Source organism: Thunnus maccoyii, chromosome 3 (assembly GCF_910596095.1).
Source record: "Thunnus maccoyii chromosome 3, fThuMac1.1, whole genome shotgun sequence".
NCBI classification, from domain to species: domain Eukaryota; kingdom Metazoa; phylum Chordata; class Actinopteri; order Scombriformes; family Scombridae; genus Thunnus; species Thunnus maccoyii.
In genome coordinates, this window is record NC_056535.1 from 3,535,986 (window position 1) to 3,553,203 (window position 17,218).

At 38.3% G+C, this 17,218-nt stretch overlaps 2 protein-coding genes across 4 annotated transcripts in view; one reads left to right on the forward strand and one right to left on the reverse strand.

Annotated features, from left to right (window-relative positions):
- The window catches only part of aldh1l1 (aldehyde dehydrogenase 1 family, member L1), a 30,100-nt gene that overhangs the window by 5,936 nt on the left and 6,946 nt on the right, over nt 1-17,218 (forward strand). For both annotated transcript variants that reach the window (XM_042405495.1, XM_042405494.1), the window contains exons 5-12: nt 305-406; nt 1,686-1,775; nt 3,068-3,205; nt 14,452-14,577; nt 14,679-14,770; nt 15,685-15,832; nt 15,941-16,060; nt 16,497-16,624. In XM_042405495.1, the coding sequence (XP_042261429.1) occupies nt 305-406; nt 1,686-1,775; nt 3,068-3,205; nt 14,452-14,577; nt 14,679-14,770; nt 15,685-15,832; nt 15,941-16,060; nt 16,497-16,624 (944 nt within the window). The remainder of the gene's footprint in view (nt 1-304; nt 407-1,685; nt 1,776-3,067; nt 3,206-14,451; nt 14,578-14,678; nt 14,771-15,684; nt 15,833-15,940; nt 16,061-16,496; nt 16,625-17,218) is intronic.
- LOC121892707 (zinc finger protein 2 homolog) lies at nt 4,819-13,161 on the reverse strand. 2 transcript variants are annotated; one of them, XM_042405499.1, is made up of 2 exons: nt 12,778-13,161; nt 4,819-7,083 (listed from the first exon to the last, which is right to left on the reverse strand). In XM_042405499.1, exons 1-2 carry the CDS (start codon nt 12,974-12,976, stop codon nt 6,299-6,301), a joined length of 984 nt encoding a protein of 327 aa, XP_042261433.1. In that variant the 5' UTR covers nt 12,977-13,161; the 3' UTR covers nt 4,819-6,298. The 2 variants fall into 2 exon arrangements, with proteins under 2 accessions (XP_042261433.1, XP_042261434.1); XM_042405500.1 differs by lacking the exon at nt 4,819-7,083 and adding an exon at nt 8,144-9,256 and having other exon boundaries at nt 12,778-13,043.

The following is a 17,218-nucleotide window of genomic DNA, read 5'->3' on the forward strand; positions in this document are numbered from 1 at the left end:
GATGATGAAGTGAAAGTGCTACATATAAGGAGCTCTCTCTCTTTTCATCAACAACAATATAGGTAATATGGGTAAAAGCCATTACCAGTTCCCTTCTAAAATACTTACCAGTCACAAAACAAACAAGTAAATAAATCAGTGTGTCGTGTTTTGGATCCTGCTGCTTGTCTACCTTTTGTTACCCACAATCAGTTTATGTCCCCAGTTTCCCAACAGAAGAAACACTGTGTTCTGATGGCAAAGTCCATAAAGAGAGCACAGATGTTTTGCTTCAGTGACTTGAATTGCTTTGTTCTGGTTCCAGGTGGAGGCAGTGAGACTGATTGCAGAAGGGAAGGCCCCGAGGATCACGCAGCCACAGGAGGGAGCCACGTATGAGTGCATCCAGAAGAAAGACAATGTTAAGGTAAAACACAAGGACATCCAGACAAGAACTGATCAGATCACTGATCAGCTCCCTCTGGAACTAATCAGTGATCTGATCAGAATGAGTTTGCATAGACCTTCATTCATCACTGTACCACAATGGTGTGGAGGGTTTCTGAGCAGACAGGGAATTGATTTTAAGGGAACTACAAAGACAGAACTGATAAAAACTAACAATCGTAACATTTAAGATTTAAGGTTACATTTGGTCATATGATACGTTTTAAATATGCGGGATAAAAAACTCAAGAATGTTCCACAGTTATAAGTTCATGTTTGCAGCAGAGTTTCTCCGTAAGTAGATGATCTGACACTTTACTGTGTAAATGAGCATATTCTTGAAACAACCTTTCTTTTACCAATTAATGCTTTAAGGCTACCTCCAAACTGCCTGGAGAAAGTGACTTCTCATTTGTTTAAAATGATATATTGTACCAATAAGAAGGAAGAAGACAAGGAATAATTAAAAAGTAAGATATTACTGCTCCTTTGCACACAGAGGTGTTTAACAGGGGAATATCAGTTTTTAAATGATTCAAGACTAAAATGAGGAAGAAAAAGAAAACAGCTCCAAACATGAGAAGGGTTATGGAGTGAAAAGTCAAACATAAGGGCATGTAAAACCATGTAATTAAGATATACAACTAAATAAAAGGCAAGACAAATGTGAAACACAATAAAAAAAAAGTCAAAACACACTAAAACTGAAGTATTTTTAAGGAGCATACAGTAGAGAGCTAATAGGAAATGGGGGGATGACACTATACTAAAGTCTGACCTGGTTACACAGTCAGTGTATCAGACCGCTGGGCCACCAGGACTCCTCACAAGATGATGTAATTTGAAATATATCACTGAATATTTAGGCAGGATGTTCCAGAGCAGAAGGATCCTGACAGTAAAAGCCTGCTGACCTCAAATGATGAACTGGGATTTAAAAACCTGATACAGTATAAGGAGTCAGATGTGCTTATGAAACTTTCTTTGTCTTTCCCTGATTAAAAAAAATCTAAACTGACTAAATGAATGTATGGCCTACTTATGAGAAGAAGTTATGTCAGTTAGTTATGGTTATGTTGATCATTTCTCTTGTAGCGATTGTTTTCCAACGCCAACAACAGCTTTCTGTAAAATGTTTAACAGAGCATGATTTTGTATGAATGGTCACTGAAACACGAGGAACAAAGTCTGTGTGGATTCAGATTTCTGTATGTCACATCTGAAGAGGGAATGATAACGTTTCCTCTGTCTGTTGGCAGATTGACTGGAACCAGTCTGCTGAGGCTCTCCACAACTGGATCAGAGGAAATGACAAAGTGCCCGGTGCCTGGTCAGAGGTTGATGGACAGGTAACATGATACATCATTAATCTAGCATTCAGTTCCTGCACAGTTAAGTAAATGAAAAAACATGAATGATAAGTTTTTCATAATTATGAATACTCTAGATGAATGATCTTGTGTGATGTCATCAAGTCACACACTTTTATAGCTGCTCAGATAATAATAAAGACTGACTTTGTAGACTCAGTGAATGAGTTTCTGCACCCAAAGTTTAACGTAAACTGAATAATAAGCTGAGTTGTGACTGATTCATATTCCAGGGCAACTGTCTTCTGTCAGGACAACACTCCTGTTAAATGACTCCTTAATGTAAACCCATGCAATGCCTCAAAAATTAATCTCATCAACACTGTAACACTTATAAGCAGTGACAGTTTTTGCAACTGTAGATTTTGTATCAGCATCACAGATACAATATTTGTGTTCATAGATTCTAGTTATTGGTCTTTCTCTGTTTTGCCAACTTAAAGATTCCCTCCAGACATGTTTGAAGATATACAAAAATACAAAAATAATGACATTTACTCTTTAATCAAGTTAAAAACCAAGTTAATTATCCACAAAGGTGGTGTGTCATGTAACTTTAGCCTGGATGATGTTGGCAGTTAGGAAATTGGTGCCCAGTTTTAGTTAAACAGTGACACTGGACTGTAGTGAAGAAAACAGTTTGGCAGCATAGACGTCGTCAGTCTGTTAAACCAAACGCCCTCTTGTGGCAGATTCTAGGTGGGAACTCAAATGTCCTGCATACAAAATCAAAGCAACGGTATATTCATGTACTGAAGAAGTTAAAATGTCCTTAGTTATAGGTGTTGATGAGAAGAACTTCTTAAAACTGCACACAATGCCTGTAGCTGTGAGTGATTGTTTAGCATAGCAGATAAGAAAAAGAGAGTAAAGTGAGGATTTTGGCTTCTCTTAAAGTTCTGTTGTTCAAGGATTTAAGAGGTTGTACCAGTTCTTTAGTTTACCCACGACCTGAAATGAATAGTAATGCACACACTAGTAAGTGCTATAAGTAGGTTTTGCCCTTGTGTTCATCAACAGTCTCTGTGCTGATATTGTGTTTATAGTGTGGTACATTTGATGGCTACATTGTTTCACTTTATTAATATTATAAAATACACTTTTATGCCCTTGAATGAAGAACTCTGCCTGAAACATCTGTGCGTTCATTATATATTTAATTTTTTATTCAAGGCACAAATATTTCCAAAGACAGTAACAACTGTTGAGTTCTAGGCTACTTGATTTTATCTTCACCAAAGCTGTGCTGTTTTGTGTCTTATTTCCTGTAGAAAGTGACTTTCTATGGCTCCACTCTGATGGGTAACAGCACCGCAGCTAACGGTCAGCCCCTGGAGATCCCCGGAGCCAGTCGGCCAGGCATTGTCACCAAGGCAGGTCTGGTGCTGTTTGGCAACGACGGCAAAGCGGTAAGTCAACTTAATGAGGACCCTTGTGTCAAATATCTACCAAAATCTACCAGTTTTGGCTCTTAATTCTTGGAAAAATCTTAGAGTATTGTTTGGGAGTGATATTTGGCAAAGGTTATCTGCAAAAGTACTAACAGTCCTAATTCACCCAAGCTGCCCTGATAAAAATTGTATATAGTGTATTCTTGCATTTATTGTGAGCTTTGTGACTCCATGTTTTGCTTTCATTGATAGGAGTGTATCTACTGCTGAGAGTGAAAAAAAGTCTGTCAGATTGTTGGGCTTTTGTATCGTATTTCAAATCGTGCAGCTCACGTTTATCTTGAATGAATTAGTAATCATGAGAATTTTACATCTCAGGTTCACTTTTGTAATGCTGACTGCACCTCTACAGATTAGCGAGTGACCATAAATGCCACAATTTTCCAAAACACTGAAGAACTTTTTTACTTTGCTTTGTGTCTGTCTGAAATGGAAAAATTATACTGCATTGATGGGTATATTGTTATGTAACATGATATCCCAAGTGGTTTTCTTTAGATACCCTCTGTTAAAACATCAGACATTCACAGTCTAGTCCCCACAGTGGATAGAGTGGAACACTTGGTCAGTTTGTGTTTGCAGATATTTTCCTTCTGCTGTTGAATTACTAATGTAGAATTTATGTAATTATATAATGCACTGAACAGTGTTAGATGCTCTTGAAGTTAAGCTCCAAGTGAGGCATCGACATTACTGAGAGACATCTTCCTCAACTGACAGACAACCCAAATCAAATGATTGAGTACAAAACTTTAATCAATAATCTTATCATTGTGTAATTAATATCATAAGGCTGTGGCAGTTTAATCGTTCCAGTAGTCAGTGATGTTGCTATTTTACTAATTACTAACACAACAACCATTCATCCTAACATTGTAGGATTGAAGGGTGAAAACACATATTTGTCTTTCTTTTCTGTGTTAATTGTGACATATTCCTTTATGTGAGATGTTGGAATTTCATTTACGGTCTTTTGGGGGGAAATATTATATTTCTGGTATGTGACTGAAGCATATTAATCTATTTATTCAAACTTTAATACCAACACAGTGGCACACTGTTGCACTCTAAAACTTGCAAAAGGTAAACATTTCTGTACAAACACCTGGGGTTCTTATCAGCTGAGCGCCCCATTCCTATCAAGTGAGAAGTCATAGATGAAGCCTGTGTTCCCAAATTACTTATTATTATTCTGCTGTCTGACAGTACAGCTGTCAAATCTTTCTTGAGCACAACAAGTCACTAATTAAAACTTGACCTCAGAGAAAACTGGGCTTAGTAACAATGGCAACTGAACCTCTTTATCACCTCCACCACCAGACACAAGAATACATGGTCTTGGTCATCATATTGGAATGTAACCCGCAGCTCTTGCACTTTCTCCATCTGTTGTCCCTCTTGTTGCTTAGAGACAGTTGATGCAGCCAAGGAGACACTCTTCAATAAGTCTACTTAAATAAGTCTACACTATAAGTGTTTTACTGTTTCTCTAAATGTAAAACCTTCCTGAAAACCCCTGCAGTGTTACATTACACAAATGTGTAATACAGTGTGATACAAAATATCAAATACGACAGTGATGCATTTTTGCCAATAATTTCTTCTTTATATTGAGGTCCACATAACTGATTTACAACACCATAATATGACTGAACTATGCAAAAGAAAAAAATACAACATACAATTTATATATAAATATATAAAACAATTTTACAGTGCATATAGGAGTCACTGGTTGTCAAATATGTACCACTGATGTATGTTATTATGGTTCTGTTTAAAATCAGATTGAACCTCTAAGATTGATGGTTACCAAATGAACATACTGTAAACATGTGTTTTAGCTTTATAAACTAGTGTTTTTTATGCTGCACAGTAAAATTCTGATGGTTCATATTTATGGCCACCAGATGTTATAAACACAGAGGAAATGGTAGTTACAGTACATAATCTAAAAACCCAGCACATCTGGAGTGAAGACTCTTCCAGCCTGCAACTGTTCCTACAGCACTGTGTAGCACAGAGAGTCACATGACTGTGTGACTTCTATGTTTGTAGAGAAGAGCTAGTAATCAATTGTTTTTTTCAAATTTTTTTGTATGTTTTATTTACCGAGTCTCCATGAGGCCTGAAAGTCAGATTGTCTGGTCAGAGTAATTTATTTTCTTATTCTTCAGTCAGATAATTCCTGATTTAAAGAAATAGTTTGACATTTGGGAAACACGTTTATTGGCTTTCTTGTCGAGAGTTAGATGAGAATATTGATATCACTCTCTATTCTGTGTGTTAAATATGGAGCTACAGCCAAGAAGCAATTAGCCTAGGTTAGCATAAAGACGGGTAGCAGGGGGAAACAGCTAGCCTTGTTATCTCCAAAGTTAAAAAAAAAACACTATCAGCACCTCTAAAGCTCACTAATTAACTATTGTACTGTTGTTTCCATTATCTTGACAAGCAGTTTATTCTTTGAGATGACTCCAGAAAGTGACTGTGTGCGGCTATAGTTCACCCAAGAAAGAGTTACAACACGTCATTCCCCATAAAACCACAATTTGTGATTTTTTTTAACATTTATGTAGGGATTAAACAAACAAGGTACACCATTTTAATTAGTGAGCTTTAGAGGTGTTCATACGCATATTTTTTAACTTTAAACAGAGTGAGACTAGCTGTCAGTCACTTCCAGTCTTTATGCTAAGCTAAGCTAATCACCTCCTGGCTCCGGTCCATACTTAAAGCCCAATCAGTATCAATCGTCTCATCTAACTCTCAGCAAGAGCGAATAAGCATATTTCCTGCAATATCAAACTTTTCCTTTAAATGACAAACATGCCAATTTTAGACAGTATTTTATTTAAGCAAAGTTCTGCCATTTGTTTAGACGACATTAACATTTGATATGTTTGTTTGATTAAAACACTAAAAGCAAGGTTTCAATAAAGGTTATTGATTTGTCGCTGAAACTAGCATTGAAACATTTCAAAAGATACGTATTCTCTACTCAGACTATATGCAACATGCTTCATTAATGACGTCTGTTCCAAAGCTCTTTTAGGCCGGACTTTGACTTGTGGACAGTTTGACGCCGTGAACTTTTCGCATGTGCCTCTTCATCAGCAGCCTTTCAGTAAATAACTCATCACAATCCCCACATTTGTACGGCCTTTCCTCTTTATGTTTGGCTAAAACATGTTTCCTCAGCGTGGATCCTCTGTTGAATGATTTGTCGCAGATGTGGCAGCTGAAAGGCTTCTCTCCTGTGTGAGTTCTTATATGTTCCGTCATATGTCCTTTCAGTTTAAAACACTTGCCGCAGAAGTGGCAGCTGTAAGGTCTCTCTCCTGTATGTACTCTCATGTGGTTCTGCAGATTGCTCTGACAGGGTATATGTTTGCCACATATGTGACAGTCAAAGTTTGCCTTGTTGTCAAGCGACTTGCTTTCATGCGTCTTGAGGTGCCATGTAAGCACAGTTTTTTTGGTGAATATGTAGTTGCATATGTGGCAGCGATATAGGGTGGTGCTGGTCTTCTCTTCAGACTGCTTTGGATCCTCCTCAGGGGATTCCTTTGCCTCTTGGCTCTCCTCTGCTGCTCTACAGTCTTCTAACTGCTGTACTGTCTTGATGAGTTCTTTCGTCAGGGCGTCCCCGTCATCGCTGTCCTCTGCTGAAGGTTGCTCCTCACTCCCGTTGATCCACAGCTCCTCCTTATGCTCCTCCTGCTCCTCTTTTATCTGGGAGGGTCCCGGCTCATCTTGGTCCACATTTGGGCTCCATTCCTGCTCTTTATGGGGACTCTCTTCTGTGGGTGGAGGCGCAGTTGGTTGCTTGGCATCTGCAAGAAAATAGAAATGCATTTAACTTCCAGAACAAACTTTCCAGAGCAAAATCATAAGCAGCAAAACAGTGCTGCCATCAGTTCACACTCATCAGGAATTTTACCTTTGAGATAGTTTTGATCAGCCTCAGAGCCACGTCAACGTCATGAAGGGACAAACAGTCAAGACTGAAAAACTGGTGTACGCAACTCAGATGAGCCTCAAACTAGGAACTATTTTATCTTGTATGTGTTTCACCAAAACATAACAATGATAGTCAATTTGAATTCAATTTTAAGGAGTAAATTTAAGGAACAAGTATTGTATCTGGATGCGTAAAGGTGTGTTGCCTTGTAAACACCTTCTAACTTTTGAATGATTTGAATGCTGGATTGTTTTTGCAGTCAAGCGTTTATTCCCTCCAAACAGCCAAGCTACCAACTGTACAGACATTAGCTGTTGTTAGCTATCATTGTACACATTTGTATCTGTTCCAGCCGCTCGCAGCTTTCTATTGCCTCTTGAACACAACTTTACTTTAAAGTATCTCGGAAAACTATGTACATACAAATTGGTATTGACATATGTTGGCTGATAAGTAAGAAAACATAGATAAGAAATGCCAAAAAGATGTTTGCCAATTTGTGGCAATGGGCAATGACAAACTGTCAGCTGTAAAATGTTGAGCTCAGTATCTATCATGGTCACAATTCTTCAAGAATCACTTCATACTGTTTCCCTGACCTCTCTGGTTGAAAGTTTGAAGTCAGTTGCACCTTTGACTACACTCAGCATCCCTGATAAATGTGGTTATAAATGTGCTCTATTGCACCTGTAACCACACCCAACAGTGATGTCACAGTGTACTGACACAGCCCGGAGTACACTTGAACATCACTACAGCGAGGTTAGAAGCTAAGCTACTAGAGGAAAACCAAATATTCAGTTGCCATTAATATTTAGCTGGCTGTGGAGTTTGACTGTTTTCTTTTGTAACTGAGATTTATTTACACCTCCACTCATTTCCACCTACACTATATTGCTCACAAACACACAATGGAAGCACTGCAGCAGTAATTAAATGTACTGAAACTTTATTGGTATTAGAACATTACAGGCAATAAGTTGCAGAACAAAAGTAACATATGAATTAAAGGCAGAATTTAGGGAATTGAAACTGTCAACAACAAACTAATGAAATGGAGATAGAGATGCATTTTATTTGCATGTTTAGTTCAACCTATCTGTCATGGTCCAACAGTTGGTTTATTACTTGCTTTGTGCATTGAGTGTTTCTGTATATTGTTTCTGAGCTTGTTACATGTTACATTTGTAGCCTCACAATCATAAAAGACACACCTACAGAGAGGAAACCATCTCTACATTTGATTCAGCAGAAGAGGTTTGCTGATTAAAGCGTCAGCATTGCTACGGTAACAGTAAGTCATACAGAGAAAGTGATGTCGTGGACCATCTTCATGTGCTGTTTGAACATCACAAGCAGTGGAAAGCGCTGGCTGCACTGCATGCACTTGTATGGCAGGTTCTCCTTGTGTTTGACCCTGGCGTGTTTACTCATGGTCGTGGATCTGTTGAAGCTTTTCCCGCAGATGTAGCAGGTGTAAGGTCTCTCCCCAGTGTGAGTCCTTATATGTTCTTTCATATGACCCTTCAGTTTGTATCTGTTACCACAAATGGGGCAGATGAATGGTTTCTCGCCGGTGTGTGTTCTCATGTGGTAGATCATATGACTCCTGGTCTCTGTTACTCTCCCACAGATATAGCAGGTGAACAGGTGTGAACCTTTTGTTGAATGAGCTGCAAGGTGCAATTTCAACTCATCTTTTTTCAGAAAAGGCTGATTGCAAATATTACAAAAAAAACTGTTTTTCTTCTTTGTGTAAGTTGGAACTGCTCCAAAGGATGGTAATGGTTTGACGTCTTGTGATGGTATCTCGTATTCTGTTTGCTCTCCAACTGTCACAATTCTGGTATGGTTGTCTGTAACGCTGCTGTACTCTGGTGGTACAGGTGTCTCCACAGAACTGGTCCAGGGTTCGGCCTGTTCCTCTTTAACGGCCAGGATGACTGGATCCTCCTTGGCCACACTGGGAATACATTCCTTCTCTATCTGCTGCTCCTGAGCAGAGACCTCCTGTGTCGGTGTGGGCAAATCGATCTGCCTTGAATCTGTAACAGTGGATAGGAAAATGTTTTTGGTAGCAGCTAGAAAAGTCACTTCTCTGATAACACATGAGTTAGATGTTGGGAAACGTGAATGATCCCCGTCGGTGACGCTCGTCCTAACAGCAGCAGAGAAATCAAACGCAGGTTATGGTTTGACAACAGTGAGTACAGACTTGAATAAAAATGCACTGAAAGTAAACCAAATCTTAGAAGACACAATCACACAAGGTAGTAATCACATAGCAAGGTAGCAATGTACCTGAGCTAATGGCTTCTAATTATGCCTGAGTAAAATGCCTCTAAACGCAACACAACACCCACATTCAAAGGGCATTGAAACCCCAGTCTGTACACAATACTGCAGTCACATTATGGCTGACTGATAAATCGCCCAGGCTGTATCAGCCAATACCAGCTCATCGCAGATATATTGGTATCAGCACCTATGTCACTCAATAAATGACAAGAAATTGAAGTGCAAAAATGCCAAAGATATTTTCTGAAACAGTCTCATCATTCTATACTGTAGTTATCCAGGGAGATGTGACAAGTTTATTTGTAGTTTTCACTTGTAAAACATCCTGCACAGTACATTTCTTGATTGCAATTGTGTTAAAAAAACAAACAAAAACAAAGCTGTTTATGTTATAAGCTGTGTAAAGAAAATTAATATTGGCCGAAATATCATTATCAGGTTTTAAACTGTCAAACTCTACTGTATTGAAAGTAACTGTATTGGTTGAGCTATGCTTTCTTTAGTCCTACTGGTTTTAAGGCTGAATTTTGCTTCTCAAAGTTTTTCCCCACACTAGCAAAAAATGTAGAATTTAGTGCAGGATTCAGTGCCACAAGTGACTGATGGTCATAATAGTGATAAGGGGAGGGTTTGCACTGGAAATTACTTTCCAGGATCACAAGATGTTAATTCATGTAGGTAGTGCATACTACATGCCTATTAACTGTGATAAATTCAAATTTTCTCTGCTATTTTTGGAACATTTTTCACTTGTGGGCTGCATTTGTCTCTATTTAAACATATTATCCTTATTTATGCCATGTCTTACTAGGGTTTATATTTTGGAAAAAGAAGACTTCATGAATGTATTATCCTCATCACGAGGTTAATCAAATAAATGTTTCAATAGTTACTCTCTTATAGTACAGTCTAGTATAGCCAGGCCAAACACAGCCGAGCCACCAGGTAAAATAGGTTGTCTAATCTGAGCTACATTTAATACACAATGATGTCAAGTGTGATTAGATAACGTGCAGCTTTGTTTCGCCCCTTCCAAGTACATGATTTGACTTTCTCCCATCATGCTGTCACTAGTCACTGGGACTGACTACTGGCAGTGGATGGACCTAACCAATGTCCACATTCACATTCTGCTCTGTCTGAAATTGCACCCTATTTACTATATACTGTTGATTGTGAAATGTATCCGCTATACACTGCCCTCCAAAATTCAACAATGAAACCAAAAAAGTACGGTCCATGACATGTACACTACTTTCTGCTAACAATCCCACAATCAATGTGTCACAGTGTTTATGGCTGCAAACATTACAGTCATTTGACTCGACACCTGTCAGTGATGATTAGTATGTATGAAGAAATAATCTGAAGATTGACACTGAAAAATACATCATAATGCCAAAAATATCTAAATAAAATAAGATAATAAGATTGTAAGATTGTAATTTTATAATGTCAGTGTTTTATTTTTCAGTGTAACTTGTTTCAGTGCCAATACAATTTTTTTTACAATACAAGTGTTTCAATGCCAATGTTTCCTTTCACTACTGAGTGAACTCTAGAGTGTCTATTATGTAGGAAGTAGTGAATGAGGGAACGACGGAGTCATTTTGGACATGATCACAGGTTATAATTACAAAACAAAAAAGATCCAAAATACAGTTACAGTGTGTGTGGCATCATATTAACATAGTATTTGCACAAATTCATCAACAGATGCTCACCACTGAATAAAATGTGTATACTCCTTTAAAGTATTTTAAGTTCATTTACGCCATATTCAAGCTATGCTGGACGGATGGGAAGGATAGTAAAAATTCCCACCATGTTAAGGACTTGTGAGTGTTCACGTCATCTAACAGCTCAGGTAGGTTGTATGCGAGTCGTATGAGGGTTTAAAATACTTGAGAAAATTACATTATATCCATTAAATTTGGGTTTATTTAAATTGAACATCAGTCTTTGGCTGATGTGAGGTGTCCATGTTAACTTGGTTTTCAAGCACTTATGTATTATTAAGTGCCAAGTTGGATTTCAGAAAAATTTGAACATCTAACTAAAATGGAAGCAGTCTCTGTCTGTCTGTCTGTATGTATGTATGTCTGTCCTTCGAATTTCTCGACAACCGTTCATCTGATCGACTTCACACTTGGCAGGTGTATTGCTAAGAACCCAAGGAAGTGCAGTGTTGAGTGTTAAGTTGTTTGGATGAGTGGTTCTCAAGAAAGCTGCAAGCAGCAATACCAGAGGCCACGCTATCAGCCTGTTCTGAACAGGCACTTTTTGAAGGGGCACTGCACTGGTTATTTACAAATTAGAAAGTCATATTTACGATAACTGTGACATATACTCTGATGATAATAGTCACTCAAGGTCATTCAGGGCAAAGATGGTCCTGGTTACTCCTGTATCATAGACCTAACTCTGTTTTTCATGCTTACCACTAACACGTATCATTTCCAAATTAGCCTAATATCCACGGTTTCTCACGACATACATCTGAACATAGCTGTAAATCAAGCATTTAGGTATATTCAATAAGTCCATATGTGTACATTTTGTATGTACATATTTGTGTACATTTTTTAAATCTAACCTACACAAATGTATCTTTTTTAATGTACAAAAATGAGTGGTTGTGTTTCAGTAGTGAGACTGTGCTTTCTTCTACCAAAATGATTGTAAGAGTGGGACTATTCATATATTAATAAAAGTATATTTAATAAAATTGGGTACTTTTAGGTGGATGAAATCTATGCTGAGTTTCTGTGTATCCTCCAAATTCATGGAAGGTCTTTAGATTTGTTCTGCAAGTTGACACCTATTGTGATTAATAAACTCAAAGTTCATTGACATTGTTTCCGTCTAAACAAAAGAAGATGTTGGGACCAGAGACTGTGTAGCTTCAGTACACCCTCACTGAACAAGCCTAAAACGTGTCTATTGAAAAGGAAGCAAGTTATTTAAATGTGCTGAATTAAACAAGCAACACATACTCACATGTCGTCATGCTTTCATCACATTTAGTAAACACAAACGCTTATGAGGGCCTCATTTCGAAAACTGACCGGAAATAAAATTGTCGTTTATGGTCATGTATTTGTTAGATACCGCCGCCGCCCCCCTCCTCACCCCACCATTAGCTAATATGGCTTGCTAACGCATCGCTCATATTAACTACATAGTGTTATCTGACGTGGTATAGCTAGTTAATGGTTTATTATAGCGTTGACTGACCAGGGCTACGGTGTAGTGTAACGTTACGAACCTGCCCTGTGCAGTCTTATCTCTGGCCTGTAGACCAAATCCAGCAGCCGCTGCAGCCTCTGGTTCTCCAGCTTCGCTCTGTTCACCTCCTCCTGGTAGTCTAGTATTGTCCTTTCAACGAATCCATAGATGTCTACAGCAGCTGCGGTTAATCTGTCCGTCAGAAAGACGTTGAATGACTGAAGCGTAGCGGTGGCCATCCTGCCAGCTGCCTGTTAGCTCTGCCGCGTTGGACAAGTGTACAATATCTGAAATGTGTCGTGTCGCCACCTGGTGGACTGGACTGTGAATTACATTTCTGTTAAAGATGCTCGGGCAGAAACAGAAGTCTAGACTGCATACATCAGTGCTTCTCAAACTTCTTCATGTCAAGGACCCCTAAACTGACACAAATTAGACCAAGGACCCCCATCTGATAAGATTTTTGCTTTTAGATGTTTTATTACAGAAAGTGTAGACCCATGACCATTATACATTCTGTCATCATGTTACTTATGGATGGAATTATAGTGAAAATAAATTATTCCCCTTTTTGCTGGGGACCCCTTGGAACCCACTCAAGGTCCCCTGGGGGCCCTCGGAGACCACTTGACATCTACTGTCATACACTGACATACAGGGACAGATTTAGTGATCTGGGGGCCAAGACAAACTCTAGTCTTGCTTTATTTCACTCTTTCTCTAACTGGGAATGTTGGTATTGGTGGTGGAAGAAGAAATAGTCAAAACTTTTAAGTAAAACTATTAATACTGGGCAGAAAAATACTGTAAAAGCCCTGCTTTCAAATTTTCACTTAAACATGAAGAGTGAAAGAGAGGAATTATCGGCACATGTACTTAAATTTCCTTAACGTCTGTTCAAGGTGGAGCTTTTAATTCTAACCATGTTATATAATGCTGAATAGTTTAAGCAATAATAATGCATTGTTTTTTATTTGTTATATTTTGTGAGTAAAATCTGAATCTGCAACGTAACGAGTAAAATGAATGTCAGGTAAATGTAGTAGTACAATGTTTTCCTTTATAACTAGATAGTTGCATATATTTTAAGTGCTTTGGGGGCCTTTACATGAGCAAGTTAATTCGGGTACAATGAGTTAGAATGGCAACATAAGTCAATGTTTTTCATATCAAAACATCATAATAAAGGCATAATATAACAAGGCAGTTGCCTACCTTGCCTAATGATAAAGTCCATATATTCATATAATTCATAGTTCATATATTTGTTCATGTATTCTTTAAATTTTACCTTATGGTGCTTTTTGTTGCAAAACACCATTATCTTTTTCTATTACAAATACTTCATTGTAAATGTGTAAGCTTGGACAGGATAGTAATAGATCAACCAACCTAAAGTTTATTTGGATTTTCAGACATCCATAGCGTATAATTCAAATTACCATGTCTAGTCAGCACAGATGACTCAGTGTGCACATTCCCTTCAGGTCCTAATAATGTATTTAAAATGAACCTAAACAAATATAAGAATATTTCCATACAGTCCATCCAATACAGTTATGGTCTACTAACTCCATTTACATACTTTTTTTCACAGAATGAGATTGTAACACTGCTAATCTAATGTTTCTCTTAAAATTTTGTGCGAGGTGAAACATTGTATTGAGTGGTAATGATCATTCCATGCTCTCTTTTTGTCTCTCTTTCTCTGCAGCTGTTGGTGAAGAATCTGCAGTTTGAGGATGGAAAAATGATTGCTGCATCTCAGTACTTCCGCTCAGGAGGCAGTGCTGCTGTGGAGCTCACTGAGGAGGAGAAAACCTTCGCAGAACAGATGAGGGTAGGGCTTCCTCTTCAACTAATTCTGAGGAAGAGGAAGAAAATCTAACAGAGAAGTTGCAAGCCTGTCCTGTGCTCACTTTTGGCAATGTTTCCTCACAGGCAGTGTGGCAGAGCATCCTGACTAATGTCAGTCAGATTGAAGACTCAACTGATTTCTTTAAGTCTGGTGCTGCTTCCATGGATGTGGTCAGGTAATGAAAAAGGGTGAAAGATAAAATCATCTCCTTAAAGATAATTAATTTAATATATGTGATACACTATAGGCATTTAGCTGATTCTGCAACCAGAAGCTAAAATAACAATAATTTCTACATTATCACAATTACAAGCATCCAAATGTAATGAAAGCAAATGTTTAAGTCTTAGTGCTGCTGACAACTCCAAATGTGCAGTAAAGATTATTACTATGATTAATAAAAACTGAGTAATGACTGTAGGTTTCCAATTCTCACAGTTTTGAAAGGTTAAATATTTGCACAGTAGTTTCCCTCGCAGCTGTAGTCAGCTTGAATTCTTGTCAGTTACAGTTACAGTGTGTTTCACAAATTTTCACTGCTGAAAAGAAGTATGAAAATTTAAAGACATCTGTAACATCATCCACACCTACATATCCATTTTCATTATCATAAACATGTTTTTTTCTTTGCCAAAATTGAGCTGTATACACTGCGACAATAACACACATAGAGTACCACTGATATGCAATAGAGGCTAATAACTAGTTGCATTTATTTAGGGTCATTATACCAAGATAGACACTTTCTTTCTCCCCTTAAGCATTTTAGAGTAGGAATTCATTCCCAGTTGGCCAAAAATTCTCAAAGTGGTGCACAATTTGTCCTACTTTTATGCCTAGAAGTTAAAGCATTGTGGCAGGAGATAGTGTACAAAGACCAGTAGGCACATTTAGTGGGAGAAGAGATGTTCATTGATCACTATGAGTTCATTAAAAGATGCTGTTTCGGAAAAAACAACAACAAAAAAAGAATTGACAGTCTTGTGCAGAATGCAAAAGAGAGCAGTAAGAGGTTGTTACAACCTCACAGAGAAAAAGAATTTCCCCCTCTATTATATATATATATATATTATATATCACTGTCTTTAGGCTTGTGGAGGAGGTGAAGCTTCGGGCCAGCAGCTGCCAGTTGCAGAATGAGGATGTCTATATGAATACCACCTTCCAGGATTTCATCCAGATGTGTGTCAGGAAGCTGCGAGGGGAGGATGATGAAGAAGAGCTGGTAGTCGACTATGTAAGTGTTTGTTGCCATGTTAAAACTCACAGAGACCAGCTATCAGCAACTGTCTGTAACTGATTTGGCCATGTGTTGATTGTTGTCGTGAACACTGCACATCCTCAGGTAGAGAAGGACATCAATAACATGACCATAAAGATGCCTCATCAGCTGTTCGTCAATGGAGAGTTTGTTGACGCAGATGGAGGAAAGACCTACAAGACCATCAACCCCACTGACGGCACAGTAAGGGACATACTCACTACTACAGAATTGGCTTTACAGTATACATTCTATCACAAGAGCTCATTATGCATAATGTCAACCATGTGTCTTTTATCATATGCTGTCTTTATTTTTTCATAGCCAATAGATCTAAAAATAAGTCATAATTTATTTTTGGCCAGTAACAACCAATGATGGCTGTTAGTGTGTGTAGCCTTGTAGCTTGCAGATGTTGCTGGACTGCAGATATTAAAAGGTAAATAAGGTAGAATAACAGGATAGAGGGTGCTCGGTACTTTGAAGAAAAATCTTTACCCAGTACATCAGTGTAACCCTACCTAACTGATACCTCATGGAGAGAAATTCTCTTGCCTGGTTGAGGTGCTGCTGTGTAAAATGTGCACTGTTCTCTCTGCTAGCACTGTGATTGTATGTCCTGTATCTGTCCGTCCTGCAGGCCATCTGTGACGTGTCTCTGGCCCAGATCAGTGATGTGGACAAGGCTGTGGCTGCTGCTAAGGAGGCCTTTGAAGAGGGAGAATGGGGCAAAATGAACCCAAGAGACAGAGGCAGACTAATCTACAAGTCAGTGCACTTTTCATTACAAAACTTAACTCTGCAGCTTTGACACCCACATTGCTTTCTATGTAAGCCCACACACCAGGCATTTGTTGACGCCACCGACAGATGTGAGGCACTGTGATGCAGCTGGTGTGGGTTGCACTTCAGATTATTTGATTTTCAGTGACTTCTAAATGTAGTTTATTGGGTAATCTCATCCAACTTGTGTTGGACAGTTTTTAAAAAAAAAAAAAAAAGATCAAAATCGATTCATCAAGAACCACAAATATCTTTTTTTATTCCACGCATTCTTCTTCCTTGCAAAAAAACCTGCTACCTTCATTACCCACAATGGAACTCAACTTGCAAACTTGCAAATAAATTTGGATATTGGTCTATAGTTATAGTGGATCACTCCTTTCTCCAACCTTATACAGGGGCACAACATGAGCAGTTTTCCAAACTGTGAGTTACTTGCTCAGCAATTAGTGAAGTAGAAAGATGGAGTAAAAAAAGCATCCAAATTGTCTTCACCAGTAGATTTCTTAGGATAAATGGTTTGAAGAACCTCCATAACCATGCTGAGAGGGACGGGATCTAGGATAAACTGAGAGATAT